Source organism: Nanorana parkeri, unplaced genomic scaffold (genome assembly GCF_000935625.1).
Source record: "Nanorana parkeri isolate BGI_ZX_2015 unplaced genomic scaffold, ASM93562v1 scaffold274, whole genome shotgun sequence".
In the NCBI taxonomy this organism is placed as follows: Eukaryota; Metazoa; Chordata; class Amphibia; order Anura; family Dicroglossidae; genus Nanorana; species Nanorana parkeri.
The window spans coordinates 626,762-643,891 of NW_017306542.1; the positions used below are offsets into that span (position 1 = coordinate 626,762).

General features: G+C 39.5%; 1 protein-coding gene across 1 annotated transcript in view; it reads right to left on the bottom strand.

Annotated features, from left to right (window-relative positions):
* Nucleotides 1-17,130, bottom strand: part of MUSK (muscle associated receptor tyrosine kinase) — a 144,451-nt gene that overhangs the window by 94,120 nt on the left and 33,201 nt on the right. The window contains exons 2-3 of the mRNA XM_018557220.1: nucleotides 11,349-11,475; nucleotides 2,515-2,666 (exon numbers count right to left, since the gene is read on the bottom strand). Of these exons, the coding sequence (XP_018412722.1) occupies nucleotides 2,515-2,666; nucleotides 11,349-11,475 (279 nt within the window). The remainder of the gene's footprint in view (nucleotides 1-2,514; nucleotides 2,667-11,348; nucleotides 11,476-17,130) is intronic.

The window sequence follows — 17,130 nt, forward strand, 5'->3', positions numbered from 1 at the left end:
TGTTATCTTGTGTTCATATCCTAGACAATGGATACTCCCAAATTACCACTTGGTGTAAAACCACTTGTACATTTTAACATATCAAGGTGCCCATTGATCTCAAAGACAACAAAAGGGTTGAGATCTGCAGGACATATTAGCATGCTAACAAGCTAATCCCTTTTATTTACACTAGTGTCAGAGAAACCCAATTACAATTCTATTCACGTCTGAGTGGCAACCATATATACTTTTGGCTAATCATATTCCTTCCAAATCTACCCATCATATATTATTATTAAATAGATACATTCATTTTTATTTGGACCTTGGAATTTCTTACAATTCTACACTACAAATAGCTTTAAATATAACAATAGATGGCATTCTGCTCAGCTATTCTGCCCGGTACCTCTGTGGTACCGAGCAAAATAGAAAAACAGTTAAAAAAGTAGTAAAAAATAAAGCAGAAAACGATTAAGCGGAGCTAGCAGTGACAGCTTGCTCCGCCCAACTGTTTTCTATTGGCTGGGCGGTTCTGCTGCCGTTAGAATAGAAAAGAAAAAAAACAGAACGCATAGCTAGATTCCTATTGGCTAATTCACTTTGCAATAGCCAATAGCAAACTAGCTATTGCACCCGCCCTCTGCTTCAGGGACGCTGATCTCTCTGCAAGTAGCCAGAGCCAGCCGTGGGATGACGGCTGGCTCTGCCCAGCTGTCAGAAGCCGGCTGTCGGCCAGCTTCGGCTTTCACCTTGGCTTAGTCGAGCCGAGGCATATGCCTTCGGCTCGACTGAGCCGCTCGGCCAAGTTCGGGAGCTGTACGGGCTATAGTGAATAGCTCGTACAGCAGCCCTTCGGTTCTACTGAACCGAAGGGGTCCTGGGGCCGAAGCTAGCCGAAGGATCAGTCGAAGCTACGGCTTAGTGAATAGACCTCTTAGTAAAATGCAGATTAGACATCAAACTAGACAATCAGAATAGTTATTGTTATGCCTATCTGGCTTTAACATCATTGGAAATGATTTGAAAAGTAAGCTGGATGTTTGATTTAGCTTCTAACTACCTGTGCCTTCTGCTTCTACTGCACTCTTTTAAGTTAACATTGTTCCCAGCATTTTTGTGGACTACAAAGCACCTCCCCATTTTGTTATGGAGATTAGGAGAAAAGGTGGTATTAGCATTGCTGTCCCAATGGTAATTAGCGCCTGGGTCCCGGGGGAGGAGGGGTTGTGATAGGAGCTGGTCTAGGCAACCAGAGATGGCACTGAGCTAGGCGGGAAGCCTTACGGAGCTTCACAGGCTGCTAAGAGCTCTTAGCAACCTAGGATGCTGTGGCTGGCCCCTGCCGCCCCCACCCGCTATACCCATTCATACTCCAATGAGATGCCACCTGAGGCTACCACTTCAGGCTGCCTCGTTATAGGTATTAGGTGTTTATAGTCAAAATCAGGAGAACAGTCTAGGGTGACAAGTCTGCTCCTCCATAGATACAGTACACTAAGTGAGCATTGTCCCCCTAGAACAGAAAGAGTGTTAATGACAGGTGCAAATAAAGTGGTAAGCTGCCTATATACTACATTTGTGTCCTTAAGTATAGAAGTGATTTAAGTTCACATTTGGTTTAAAGCTAAACTCTGGCCACAAAAACTTTCATTTGAAAATATTCCACAATAGCAACAAAGGATATAAATCTACTTTGTGTGCACCAAATGGCTTTAAAAACCAGAGATTACCTTGTAAATGTAGCAGTGAAATCATCACTTTGCTGTACATAACATGTGCAGAGAGCAGAGCTGTGGGAGGGACTCAGCAGGTTCCACCCACAACAGGCTGCCTGCAGAAAACTACAGGAGGGGGCTGAGACAAGACCAGTCACCCTGCACAAGGAGAGAGCAGCAGTGACTGGTCTTTATTACAGGAGCTCCTACATGCAGACAAGGTTTCACCCTGGATTACTGCACAGATCTGGAAGAAATACACAAAGCACGCCAAGATTCAAGTAAGAATACACATCCCCTCTGCATTTAGACAACATTTGCTTATACCAGAGTTTAGCTTTAGCTTTAATGGACTTAGGGGTCTATTCACAAAGCTGCCGAAGGATCTGGCCGTAGCTTCGGCCGATCCTTCGGCTGGCTTCGGCCCCAGGACCCCTTCGGTTCAGGAGAACCGAGGGGGTGCTGTACGGGCTATTCACAATAGCCTGTACAGCTCCCGATCACGGCCGAGCAGCTCAGTATTTCTTCTGGGAGAAGGAACCAAGAAGGTAACATGCACTCTGAAGTTTTAAAAAAAAAAGCAGACAATATAATGGTTTAGTATATGAGAAATGTATATAGAGTCAAATAATTGAATGTTTTAAATTACCAGTAAAGTGAATATAAGGATCCCATATTTTTAGATAAATATATCTCAAAGCTGGATTTGTTTCAGATGTTTTAAAAGCGTCTGACAGGCCTGCTAATTGGGTTTAAAGGAGAGAACAACTGTTGGCACAAAGTGAACTCAATTTGTATTATCATTGACACTTACTCATTTTCACTTGTAAAGCCCCACAGCTTTCGGCAGCGTCCCCCACACCATTTTTAGCCACGCAGCAGTATACACCATCATCGCCTTCTTCCACGCTGAGAATGGTCAGGAGTTGTCCATTTTCTCGAATGCTGTATCGCGTGTCAAACAACCTGTGGGCAGAATGTCTGATTTACTACTTTTTACTTTCCTAGCTAGCACACTAACTGCACATACGGAGTCGATTTACTAAATGTAATGTTCCCTTAGCTTTGTGAAAGTGGGAAAAATTCACATTGCAAAGAATACCCAATCACATGCAATCAAATATGCCGTTAGTAAATCAATACTCAGTGGGGTGTGTTCCTTTTGTAAAGCAAATTGTTTTCACTTCAATTATCCAATCAATTGCAATGAAATTGTCTTTTTTTTTTAAATGTATTGTTTTGGTTCTTTTTTGACCTTGCACATAGTTACGTATTCCAAAAAAACCCCACTTTCATCTCACTAAGTGTCATGAAACTCACTTTGCAAAGTCTACATAGGCTACATCTTTAGTAAATTGGCCCCATAAAGTAGTTTTTTTATACTTTTGCCCCAGCTTAATTTCAGTTGTTGGGGGATTTATGCATCTATATAATGGCTGTATAACAGTGCAGGCAGCACATAGGGAAATAATTATGGAAATAGAAAAAATGGTGTGTCTATGGGGGTCAATCATTGTCATTTTCTCTTTTTAGGTGCTTAAAGCTAAACTCCAGGCATGAATATACATGTATACATACACAAATATACATATGTTACACCTGGAAGGACCACAGCTACTATAGCTCTTTACAGAGATCTTCTGGGTCCTGTACTGCTGTGACATCACTGTCCCTCCTGCAATCAGAGAAGGCCTAGCATTCATTGATAAAAATATTAGACATTCTCTGAATGGCCGCTGTGCCGAGTGAGCACCTCACTGTGTTTTCACAACAGAGGGGAAGTTGCTCAGTACAGTACAGATGCAGTACATGACCTGGAAGATCACTGTAAAGCACTGTAATAGCTCCAGCTGCTCAAGGGTTTTACAGGATCCTCATGGCCCTGCCAAGTATAAAATATGTATACCTACTTTGCGTCAATCTGGACCAATGTAAGTATACACAAATCTTTTTACCTGGAGTTCAGCTTTAAAGTGGTATTAAAGTTAAAAGGTGTTTAAGCTATTTCAACAGCTGATTAAATCACTTACAATGAATTCTGCTCCTTGATGTTTAACATTTTCAGCTTCCTGTAGAATCAGCTGGTCCCCTGAGCACTGGTCCTGATAACCTGTTTAAGGGTGGCTCCTTTCTCTTGCAGGGTCCTATGGAGCCAACCTTGTGTGTGCTAGTAAGCTTTATGTGTCTTCAGAAACACACAGATTTGGCAAGGCAAGTCATTCCCCTGCTCTCTGCTGCTCCCTTCTCCAAGCTAGTAGATCAGGCATGGCCAAACTCCGGCCCTCCAGCTGTGATGAAACTACAAATCCCATGAAGCATCTCTCTCCGGGAGTCATGTCTGTGGCTGTGAGAATCTTGCAAAGCCTCATGGGATTCGTAGTTCCACCACAGCTGGAGGGCCGCAGTTTGGCTAAGTAGATGGACAGCAGTTGGACACTGTTTCATCCCTTGTGAGCTTGTACTGGACAGGAAGTTTAGGAAAGCTGAGCTGAGAGAGTTGGAGCCAGCCATTTGGAACATGTTGACTGTAAGTGTTTGGGCATAAATGTAAAGAATTATATTGCTGGGCAATGTACATTTCTTTAATCTGGATTCATTATTTAAAAAAAAAAATTGAGAGATTAATGCTGCCTTTTCTTACTCATAGCAAGTACCCCACTGTCCCATGCAAGGCATCTCTATAATTTTAGATGAACTAAGAAATCTCTGGAGTTGATGTAAGAAGGATAGCATAAGTGTGCAGTTATATTTTGTAAGCAAGCTGAGGCTCCGGTAGGTTAAGCACTTATTTCATCTGTTTGGTTAGCCGTGTTATCGGAAGTCTCACTGACACACATATGATGCTTGATGCGTGCATATATCATGTTGGGAAACAGTACAATATGAGGGGATGTCTTTACGTTTACACACATCCCTCAGCTCCTGGTTATATGAACACTTCTTCTCAACTGTTTAGACAAGTAGAAGGTGAGCAAACGGAAAATGTTCTGCTCAGCTGTTCTGTGCAAGCACAATTTAGATAAACTCATTGGAAACACATCTACGTGCTGACAACTGCCAAAAATGTGTTTGATGACCTTATTTCATTTCTTTTTTTCCATTCTAGGAAAAGCCGGTGAGACGCACCATGGTGGTGGAGTGAAATGTCTGTTATTACACTTTTATATAAGCTCCTCTAATGAATACTACTACTCAAAGATTTCAAAGTGGAGTCCATAAAATATTAATATGATGAAAAGCTCCTGGCAGACAGTTATTCTACATTAACTTGCACATATGGAAAAACCTTGTTAGAGCCCTTTCACACAGGCAATCTGATCAGGTCCGCCTGTCAGTTTTTCAGGAGGATCTGATCGGAAGCACAATGTTAGTCTATAGGCAGCCTGATCTAAATAGATGTGTGTCTATTTACATCTAATTACTCCTGACTCCAAGTCCAAGCCTGGAAACCAAACAGAACTCTGTGGTGGACCTGATTGGAAGCCCAGTATTAGCCTATGGGTAGCCAGATCTAAACAGACATGTATCCGTTTACATCTGATTACACCCAAATCCAGTTTTGATGGACCTGATTGTGATGGATCTGGGGTAATATGATGTAAATAGACAAATGTCTGTTTACATCTGATTCCCCATAGACCAACATGGGTCCAGCAAGTTCAGTTGTTTCCTCCAATACAAGATAGAGGACAAAACTAGACGGACACAGATGACAAAACTGTGCACGGTGCATGGATCTCCTGCTCATCAGAACTGACAGGTGCCCGTGTGAAAGGGACCTAAAGTTGTACCCGAATTAAACTGATATGGAAGCTGCTATTTCTGGCATCAGCTTCACCTGCAGATTTTCCAGGAAAGCACCGAGGTTGTTAGATAAGCATGACAGCCAGGCAACTACCATTTCCAGAAGAAGGTCAGAATTCGCCATAAGAATATCTCCTTCTGGGTTAACAGATATACATATTACCTGCTGAAAGATTTGTATAATCAGCCAGTCTTATAATTTACACACCCTATAACCCTGTATAGGTGACACATTTTTTTTCTTAAAAAAAAAAAAAAGTAATTCCAGGTTTGTTTATAGCATCCTTACATTTGTATTCTAGGGACTGTGGCATGAGGCCCATTCTTGCATTATACTGTATTTCCAGAAATTATAAAGCAATGCAACTTTTTTTTGAAATGAGAAACTGTTAAAAGCTCCAGATTCCCTGGATCACTGAATACAGTATATGATTCATTTGATTCATTATAGATCGGTGCGAATTGCTGCAGCATTACACTGCAGAGTGCAGACTTTGAGCTAACCTTTGCAAAATATTCATCCCCTGCTAACATAGTCCAGCGACTGCTTAACGTAATCCATGGGAGTAATATCTATTGTTATGAAAGGTATAAATAGAATAGCTGCCATTAGCTGTTGTATTTGGTGGACTAGATCAGAAAACAGTTACCTTGTTTGACATTTGTGGCCTATACAGGAGAACAATTTGAGCTGTATTGGAGATGGAGTGTTCACTAATAGGGATGAACTAATGAATTTGCATTCAACCAGCTCCCTCTAAGCCAGGATAGCAGATACCTTATTAGGCCAATGATATCACAGGGGCAATAAGTCACACTCCATATTCCCTGGGAAACCTAAAATTAAATATATGTTGCCCATGGCCAGGTTATTTATTTAATGAACAAACTTTTTTTCCACTCTAAAAACGATCTAAATGTTAGCTCTTATTCTTTACAATTAGTAAATTGTAGGTTGACAACTCTGACCCATTGCTTACAAAGCAGCGCTGGCATTGTCATCCTACAATGCACACTCCTGCTGTAGGACTACATTCACCAGTGCCGATGCGCATCAAGCTTATATCTCCCTCCAGGACTTAGCAGCAACTTCACATGCATTGACCTTGTGCTGAATCTTCTACGCAACCTATAGCTCTGGAGGTATTTTGGACAGAGAGACAGAAAGTGGCCATGTAACTGCTGTGCAAAGCTCCACTCAGATTCCTATATGAGCATGGCATACCCACCATGTTTATATACTGTATCTTTGACTTCCCATCTACTTTAAAAGCAGGTTTCTATTGGATCCTGGGGTGGAGAACCTATATGCATTGGAGCCATGGCTTCCTGCATTGGTGGCTCCTGCTGCCACACCACGCCAAATAAAAGTACTGGTAAGTAGCCTCATACATTATTGTTCACTAAGGCATTTATGCTGCCAGGTGAATTGGATATTCACTTGGAAGAGTGAGTGCAGAATAAAATATTTTCCTTTACTTGCTTCTATGGGGGGCACGTGTTCGACACATTGCGGAACGAATTGATAGATTACTAGATGGGGTTGGGCACGACCCCGCTGTCATGGTGCACATCGGCACCAATGACAAAATAGGAGGAAACTGGAGTGTCCTGAAAAGGGAGTTCAGAGACCTAGGTGCTAGGATGAAGGAAAGGACCTCCACGGTAGTTTTCTCAGAGATACTGAATCCACTTAAAAAATGGCAATTTGATTTCAATAAAAGAAATATTGTTGTAAAAGATAAAACCTATCTCACCTTTTATTTCACTAGCATTGCTTCATATCGACCTGAACCTACTTCCCCCATGCTCTAGAGTTATCGTTTCCCATATTTTCTATGCAGCAAAGTCATTAATCTCACGGCAATCGCTCTCCCCCTCACCCCCCAACTTCTCAGAAGTGATCCAAATGACCAATCTACAATGCTCATACGAACGTATGTACGCATACAAAAATCACACCTTCCATCGATTTTATAGACAATGGTGTAAATGGCTTACAAGCTCCTATTACTTACGGTAACCATACATATTCAATAGAATGTCATAGTTTATTTTCTGTTTTTAGCTTGTTTATATTGTTTTGTCTGATACAGGTGTCATGGACATGGATGACAATGCATGACGATCCATATGTATGTACCAACTGAAAGTTCTGTATTCCATTATCCTGTATCAAGGCAGTTTTGTCTTCCTTATGTTGTTCAACAAAAAATGTAAATAAAAGAAATATTGTTGTAAAAAAAAAAGGCAATTTGCAAATACTAGATCTCGAGTTCAATGCAGAACTTCTTTTGTAGAATGATAGTGTGAGGGGGTAGAACCCCTGTCAGATTTACATTGCTCTTTGTGTCCCTATTTCTCCTGGTGACTACTGACACTTGGGGTGACAGTAAGGAAAAATCCACAATTTTGTGTTGCCACCAGAACAGGAACAGAGGGGGAGTCTTCCAGTTGGGACAATGGTCCCATGACAACTGTCTAAGAGGAGATTCCCCTCATTGTGGAGAGATTTCATCGTTTTACCATTCCTTATTGAACCAAAATTGGAAAACAACATTTAGCTTTGGAATCATTTTTATATCTGTGTGTAGCTTTCTGTAAAAGCATTTATCTCCAAGCCACAGTTGTCTCCTTTTTCTACAAATAGACTTTGAGAATGAACTGAACATAGTATTGTCTTCTACATAGGCATAAATAAGTAACAAAGAGAAAATATGACTTTTCATTTTAACAGTGGTGGTTTTAAAAACCAGTCTTACTATTGATGTAATAGGCTAAATTCACAAAGCTAACAATATTTTTAAAACAATGGCAGTTATTTTCAGTTGAATCCAATGCAATTTGAAAAGTACAGATATTGCTAAAAATGAAGTGCCCTAGACTGGTGTTAAGGCTTTGAGAGTTGAGCCTAGTGCATACATTAACCCCTTAGTGACGGGAGACGTACACTGTACATCCACGTCACTAAGTGCCCAAAGGTCTGATCACAAACACTGTAGGTGAGCAGCTATTTGGGGCTCTGTAATATTGGTCATCACTGAGAATCAGTGGCTACCGTTCATTAATGGATGCCTCAGTATGGAGGCATCCATTAATAAAAGAGTTAAGCTTTTGCAGACACCTGATCACTTTTAGGAATGGGGTGTCTGATAGTGATAGCAGTGCGTTATTTACCGCACTTGCTGTCATAGTTTGACAGCTGGTCCAGATCGGGATTAGGAAATCCCGCTGTGTACTGTTTTTTTGCTAAATGTTTCAACATAGAAACATTTAGCTACATGTTTCTATTCTGAAACATTGTTTCAGGCTTCTGATTGTTGTGGGAACGATCAGAAGCTTTTAGTGACATCTGATCCTGAATTGCTGCAGGATCAGCATGTAAGAATCAGTGTCGCTAAGGTTATTATTGGCTGTTCCTAAGTTTGGAGCAGCCTAATAATAACCAAAAATTAAGTAATTAATTTATCAAGCAGTCATAGTGAGATATATTCACAATGACTGCTTGACAAAATTAAAAATAAAAGTGTAAAAAATTTGAAAAAAATAGTTTCATAGTTTTAAGTTTAAAAAAAATAGTCTAAAAAATAAAAATAAATTAAAAAAAATAAAAATTATATATATGAGTATATTTTTATACTATCATTTTATAAAAAATTAACCATGAATACAATGACAATCTGCAAGTGAGGTACAGATTTGTTTTCCACCCTAATTTTTTAATGTAACCCCCTCATGACAGAAATGTGCAAAGTATGTCGCTGTCACTAAGTGTGACCCTTGGTCACACTCAATGACAGTGACATTGTATGCCCGATGACCACCATTAGCTTTTAGAGAAAAAAAATAGCTTTTCATTTTAAGCTGACTAATACAGAAACATTTCTAAAATCCTAGGGATGTGAGGTGTTTCCAAATAAAGGACAACGCATGAATTTATTTGAATGCGTTTTTTATGCTGTGCTATGTTTTCTGAAAAATAATAATAAAATTGGGCAGGAAGAAGTGAAGGAGCGAAGGCTAATTAAGATTAACTAAGAGTTAATATGAGGTTGCATGGAAAAAGATTTTATTCAAAGAACTTGTCTCTCTGCTCTTCGACATCATTAATACAAACGTCCAACCCCGGTGCTTTATTTGAAGAAGAAGCCAGCTAAAAAGTCTGCTATGAGATCAAGTACTGCAATTCAAATAAAGTGCTGTGTCCCAAAGTGGGCAGTTCTAAGAGCACGTTTTTGATAGTTTTTCCTGAAATAGGTTTCAGTGCAGGCAAGTTATCCACTACACCTACCTCCTATATCGCTTATATTTTTGATTCCATGGACTCTTCTTAGTTACATTTAGATTTGTTGCAGCTAATTACAGTCACACAAACATTAAATTGATTGTATCAATAATTGGTCTAAGCTATTACGCTAAAATCTCCTACAAGCAAATCAGGACCTTGGTTGTTAAACTGACAGTGTGTTTCAGTGGCTACCCTTGAAGGAGTACAATAAGAGGTGAAAGAACATTGTGGGGTGTACTAGGTAAAGCATAAGGCTTAACTCAAGGCCCAGTTGACATCTCTTTATACTCCAGTTATGATTTTAACCTAATTTTGGAAATGCCTTAAAATACATTTCCAGTGATCTATGCTGGCATTACAACCTCATCCCTCATTCCAAGCATCCTTTTTAATGGAAGGGGAAGTGGGGGGATCATGTCTCACCAGGTATGTTGAGATTGCAGAGGACATTGGGCAGCGCTGTCGAAATCTTATGCCTCCTGGATTGTGCAGTCATATTTAGACACACTACATGACTTCTGTTCCAGGACAGTGGAGACAAAACTATATAAAAAAAGTGTTTTTTCTTACTTTATTTTTCTGACCATTTATCCATTTAAAAGCTAACCTATGCTTTTAAATTGTACCTGTTCGCAAATGAGTGCTCAGGCCTTTGAAGCCCAATAAAGTATGTATAATCTGCGCTTGTGGATATATAGGATGAACTAAAGCGATAAAGATTTATTGAAACAAAAAACGTAGCCACTTACAGTTTAAAACGATAAAACCGGCCGCTCACACGATGTGAGTAAAGCTTCTGCACTTCCTGACTGTGCGTGGTACCAGGGGCGGGGCTATACTTCACGGTACATAAGCTAATTTTGAAGACGAATGGAGCATTTTTGGTCTCATAGAAGTGCATGAAAAATGCCTGAAACGTCTGAGTACGCCTAAAAATTATAATTTTTCAAGGTTAAACAACCCTCTTCTTCTCCTAGTATCCACTTGGAAAAAATGATCCAGCCTGAATACACCTGAACAAATGTGCAAAATGTGCAATAACCCAAAAATAAAAATGCTCTAAAATTGTCAAAAAATGCTCGCGCTCAGGTGTTAATGCACCTTTAGAGTCTTTGTTGTCAACTTTAAATTACTTCACAGTACATGCAACTAGAGAGGTCAGTGATGGTTTGTTTTAAAACTCTTTTACTTCTTAAGGACATGTGAAAAGGGTAAGTTTGACAATCATGATTTCTGTGATGTAGGTGATTTCTGTAGGTGGCAAACAAATGTGTTTAGTATCTTCTGAAGTGCTGGAAAGTATGCAATGTACTCATTTAACCGCAGTGATGGGCAATATTCAATGGCAGTTAATAAAAATTGGCCTTTGCCTTATTTTTACACAACTGGATTCCATTGCTCTTTTGACAATATACTATTATGGAGAAAATATATACGAGTATGCACTGTACTAATCTTTGGTAATGATTAAGCATCACAGAACACTTTCAATATTTTGTATGGTAAATGTTACACAATGTATAAATACATTTTAGGCACAAAATATTTTTGCATACCTTATAGGAATGTTATTACGTGTCCATGTTATTTCTGGTGGAGGATATGAATCAACAGCACACATAAAAGTGGCAACATCTTCCACTAATCCATCAAGTGTCTCGAGAGGAGTAGTGATGAAAGGAGCTAAATTAGAAACACATAACAATCAATTGTCACATACTTAAACAGATATCTAAAAACATCCAGTATCAGTTAGACAGACAGATATAAGTCATTGTCATGCAGATAATGTATTGATAATCCCACCAGCATGAACATCAGACCAGAAGATACTGCCTAATAAGGATAAAAACAGTTCACCGTAGACTTAAATACCATAGAAGAATAGCAGAGTTTTATATATTAATAAATACAGAAAAAGCAATACAATTAACTAATAAATAAGACCGTAGCAGTCTTGCAGAGATCGGTTACAGAACTCTATTATCACTACAGAATATAGGATAGATTTGCTAAAGGAATAGAAGCTGTACACTTAGCAGAGAAAATGTTATGTTGCAGAAAATGATAAGATACATAGATAAGATGAAACTGTGCTGCACTTTGAATTCCCAATCATGAACAAAGAAAATAGAAAAAACTGGATCTTTGCATATTTTTGCATATATTTTGCATGTATCAAATGATTGGTTTATTGAAGTAAATGCATGTTCACCCCTTTGACTGAGCTCAGTGAACATTCACTTTGCATAGTGAGCATTCTCTGCTTAGTAAACAACCTATTCCTTCATTAAATATACTCCATTACGTCCTTAGTGTTTGGAGGTGGTAGATTATTTATATTGTTCCTATAGTACGTCTGTATGATGGTGGCAGGACTATTCCATTGGACAGGGAGTAATGTAGATTGTTTTGTGCACTCTGTAGAAGGTTGCACATTTTATTGAAATTATATAAATAAATACATAGAATGGAAGCCAATGTGGAGCTTCACATGCTATGAGAAACTGACCCAATATGCACGGTCCAGTTATGTGAAAGCATCTCACTCACCCCTTCATTACAAAATGCTGAAGGATAGCAGTAGAAAGAAAGAAAGAAAGAAAGAAAGAAAGAAAGAAAGAAAGAAAGAAAGAAAGAAAGAAAACTATAAAAATACTTACCTTACTCCCTGAAACCTCCCCACTTCCTGTTGCTAAAGTCAAAAGGGATCTTAGGGAACTTCAGTATCCCAAATCTCACAATGCTCCGGTGATATGCAGAAGCACATTCTTGAAGGATTTGGGTTCCATATCTTTCCCATGTTCACGTGAGAAAAACCAGTGACATCACTCTCACCTAGGCAAGATCACTGCAATTAGGGAGCAAGGTAAGAATTTTTATGTTTTTCAGTTCACTTTTTACTGCTTTCCTCCAGTGTTTTGTAAATAGGGAATGAGGAGTTGCCACATAAGCTGACCTTATGTTTTAACATAGGGTCCACCTAAAGGCCCATATGCATTAGTGACAAAATATGGTTACCATTCATCTAGTGCACATGATGAATGTTAAGCCACATGGCTTAGCGCACATGAGTGCAGAACAAACTATACATGAAACAAGGTAAATGGACTGCAGTGGTTATTCTTCTAAACTGGTGACCTGAGAATCAGACCGTAGTCAGATGCTTGGTGATTTTTAAAGATGACCACCATTGCAGACAGATTGCTTTTGTAAAAAGCAAAAGCTAAAGTGATAGAATAATAGAAGGTCGGAATGTAGCCATTCCTGATCACAACTTAAGATTGATTATGGTAAAATGTTTAAAGCCTATTTCCAGGTTTGTTTTTGTTTTTATTTCTGTCTATTTCTGTTTAATTTTTTTCCATCACTTTTTTTCTGCACTTGTGACAATATTGTCAAATACTGACAGTTGTATCAAAAACTAACAAAGACTTTTGACTGGGGTTTCATACCTTAAAACTTTTAACATACCTTGATCTTTGTTACCAAAACCAATTGTCAAGTCAATCTAAAACACACATTTTTGGATATAGCGTAGAAGCTTAAGAATCACAGTTGACTTTCTATTTCACTTTGTCCCCACTGGAGATATATTCCCTTACTACTTATCCAGATGACTGTTGGCAGTGGAATTTTTCTTGTCACAGAGGATGTGTTTGGATACCAATTAAAATAAAAATCATGTAGGAACTTTATAGATGTTGAGAGTAGAGGAAAGGCAGCAGCGTGCGGCAATTACAAAGCTGCACAGTTGAAAAAGTAAATGCCCATCAAATTCACTCTTAAAGCTGAAGTTTAATCCGCTTATATTTTGCTTTCCCCTGTTCCTCACCTTTGTTGTTGCTAGATAATTCCCCTCACTTCCTGTCTGGTCAAACATTGTTATTGAGGTTCAGATAGTTCAGATTCAGATAGAAAGCCTAACAGTTTCTGATCCTTTGCCACTTTATCTTAAACCATGAAAACAAGTTTTAGCTGGACATTTTAAAGCTATGTTACATTCCAACCATACATGGTAAAAAGATGACATTAAATACAGTTATATACACCCACTGGCCACTTTATCAGGTACATCTTGCTAGAACCAGGTTGGGCACCCTTTTGACCTCAGAACTGCCTTAATTCTTTGTGGCATAGATTCAAAAAGGTGTTGGAAACATTCCTCAGAGATTTTGGTCCATATTGACATGATAGCATCATGGGCCCAAAGTGTGGCAAGAAAATATCCCCCACACCATTACACCACCAGCCTGAACCGTTGATACAAGGCAGCTTTCATTTTGTTTACTCCAAATTCTGACCCTACCATCTGAATGTTGCAGCTAAAAGTGAGACTCATCAGACCAGGCAACATTTTTTTCAATCTTCTATTGTCCAAGTTTGGTGAGCCTGTGCGAATTGTAGCCTCCGTTTCCTGTTCTTAGCTGACAGAAGTGGCACTCGGTGTGGTCTTCTTCTGCTGCAGTAGCCCATCTGATTTAAAGGTTCGATGTGTTGTGCGCTCAGAGATGGTATTCTACATACCTTGGTTGTACCAAGTTGTTATTTAACCAGTTGACATCCGCGGTGTTAAACCCCCTTCCCAACTGTTTTTCTATCATCTCAAACCAGTCTGCCCATTCTCTTTTGGCATCTGATATCAACAAGGCATTTTTGTCCACACAACTGCTGCTCACTGGATATTTTCTCTTTTTTGGGCCATTCTCTGTAAACCCGAGAGATGGTTGAGTATGAAAATCCCAGTAGATCAGCAGTTTCTGAAATACTCAGACTAACCCGCCTGGCACCAACAACCATGCCATGTTCAAAGTTACCTAAGTCCCCTTTCTTCCCCATTCTGATGCTCGGTTTGAACTTCAGCAAGTCGTCTTCACCACATCTAGATGCCTAAATGCATTGAGTTGCTGCCATGTGATTAGCTGATTAGCAATTTGTGTTACCAAGCAATTGAACAGGTGTACCTAATAAAGTGGCCAGTGAGTGTATATTTATAATTAACCCTTTAATGTACATCTTTATATAGCCTGTGAAAGCGGCAGACATTTGCCATAGTAATCAGCCCTCTGCAATCTCCTGTATTGCATTGCTCACACTGATAGAGGAGATGTCAGCACTCTCATCCTAACGAGGCTCTACTTGTACAGTGCTGTCAGTCTAGCACTGTTCCCATGCTAACAGAAGGGGAGAGCTGTGACTATGCTAACAAAAGGGGAGAGGTATGTTTCACCAGTGTGCTGCTGTAATTTAGCAGTTGCCCCCCCTACCACCACCTCCACTACGGCTACATCTCGAGCAGTCCAACTATATCTCATACTCTTCTCTTGCTAGTTACTTTTGCCTTCAAGATTATTACCCCATTTGCATGCTTCTAAATTTTATGTTCTTTAGCACCCTGTAAGCAGGAGTGCTTAGTTAAAATGAGTGTTGTCAGACTGTAATCAGACCGATGCTGATCTGATAGTCTATCCTCATTTGGTTTCCCCTAAGCAATCTGTTATCATTTGCATCTGCATCTGCCTACCCTTCCATAGGCGGTGGTATCTGATGGCAGCATTGATAAATTCAAGAAACTTCTAGATGAGTTTCTTCTTTCACTACATAGACAAGGGTATGGGAAGGGTTACAGACATTTATACACACACACACACACACACACACACACACACACACACACATACACACATAGGTTGAACTGGATGGACTTTTGTCTTTTATTCAACCCTACATACTATGTTACTATGTTTCCTAATATGACTATACTGTATGTATGTGCCATATAAGGTAACTAACATCAGCACTGGCACCCCCCCCCCTTTGTTTACATGCAGCTGTAGGGTGGGGAATGCTCAGCCTGCAGCTGATTGGGTAGAAGTGCCCATGGCATTTCCTTGTTCAGGGGAGCTCAGAGAAGATGGTGCAAACCTAAGTGCATCCCTAGTGTTGAACACTTTGAAAAGGCTATTCAGATTCAGAGCTGTGAGTAATAAAATATTTGTGGGATCAAGCAATAATTATTTTGCACATTAATTCCTCAAAGTTCATGTAATTGAGGGCACGGCAGTGGTGTGTTCTTTGCCTACATACTTTGAGCTAAAAGTTGTCCCTCTTTTACAGCTCAGACTGTTAGGAGGTATGCATTTCAGCTTACTTCAAGGTTAGAAAAAAACAGGGGCAACACACTTCATGCATTATATACACTGAGTGGCCAGATTATTATGACCACCTGACGTTTGTAGGCAAATTAGCTATAATTAGCGATAATTTTGCGCTGAAGTTGCTAGAGGGCCAGACCATTATAAATAGGGAAGCAGGTTGTTTATCACGATAGTAGAAGTGATTTTTTTTCTGAAGATATGGGTAAAGTACACGATTTAACAGCCTTTGAACGTGGGATGATTGTTGGCGCTCGGAACCATGGAGCGAGTATCAGCAAAACAGCAGAATCCGTTAAATGTTCAAGAGCAGCTGTTGTTAAAGTGTTTAAAGACTGGACTGTCAGACGAAAATCTTGGTCTGAGCGTGCGAATTGTAGCCGTCAGCAGCTAGTCAATGTTAGGGCAGAACGGAGAGTGGCAAGACTGGTACAAGACAACAGAAGGGCAACAGTGCAGTGTCAGATTCCTCGCGTCACCTTTCAACATCTCATGGAGTCACGAGGCGGCCCAACGAAGTCATCTCGTGGAGTCATCTCGTGGCCCAACGAAGTACTGATGGGGTGGTCATAATAATCTGGCCACTCAGTGTATATAGTCTGCTTTTTGTCAGTAATCTCTGCTTCTAAAATCAATTTACTAGAAGTTTAAACATTGACATATGTTTATAGAAAAAGATTTCTGAGTCTGGCCCAGTTATGTAAGAGGTCTTATACTTTGCATCTGGAAATGGGTAAATAGATATTATTTATGTAATTAACACTATTTGTTGTTAGTGTATAGTGGATGAGAAAAGCCTAGAAGAATCTGTTTTAACACTCCAGTAAGCACCCACACTGCATTGATTCATCTTTCTCTAATTTGTTGCATAACCATGATTTTATCCAGCTGTAATGGATTCAAATGTAAAACAGATCAGTCTGGCTTTTCCAAAAATTTCTGAGTTGATTATCAAGGAAGAATTGCACAGTCATAAAAAGAAGAATTATGTGTACAGAGCATTACATGGTTGCTGTGTAAATGCTAAATCTACACTAAATATATATTGCAGCTTACCAGTCCTTGGGTGGCTGCATTAGTTTTCATTTTGCAGGCTAAGCAAGTACAAAAAAAAATCTGTTGATCTTGCCAGAAATGCTGTATTCTTGTCACGTTGTTTGAGATGAACTGGAAAAAGAAGAAA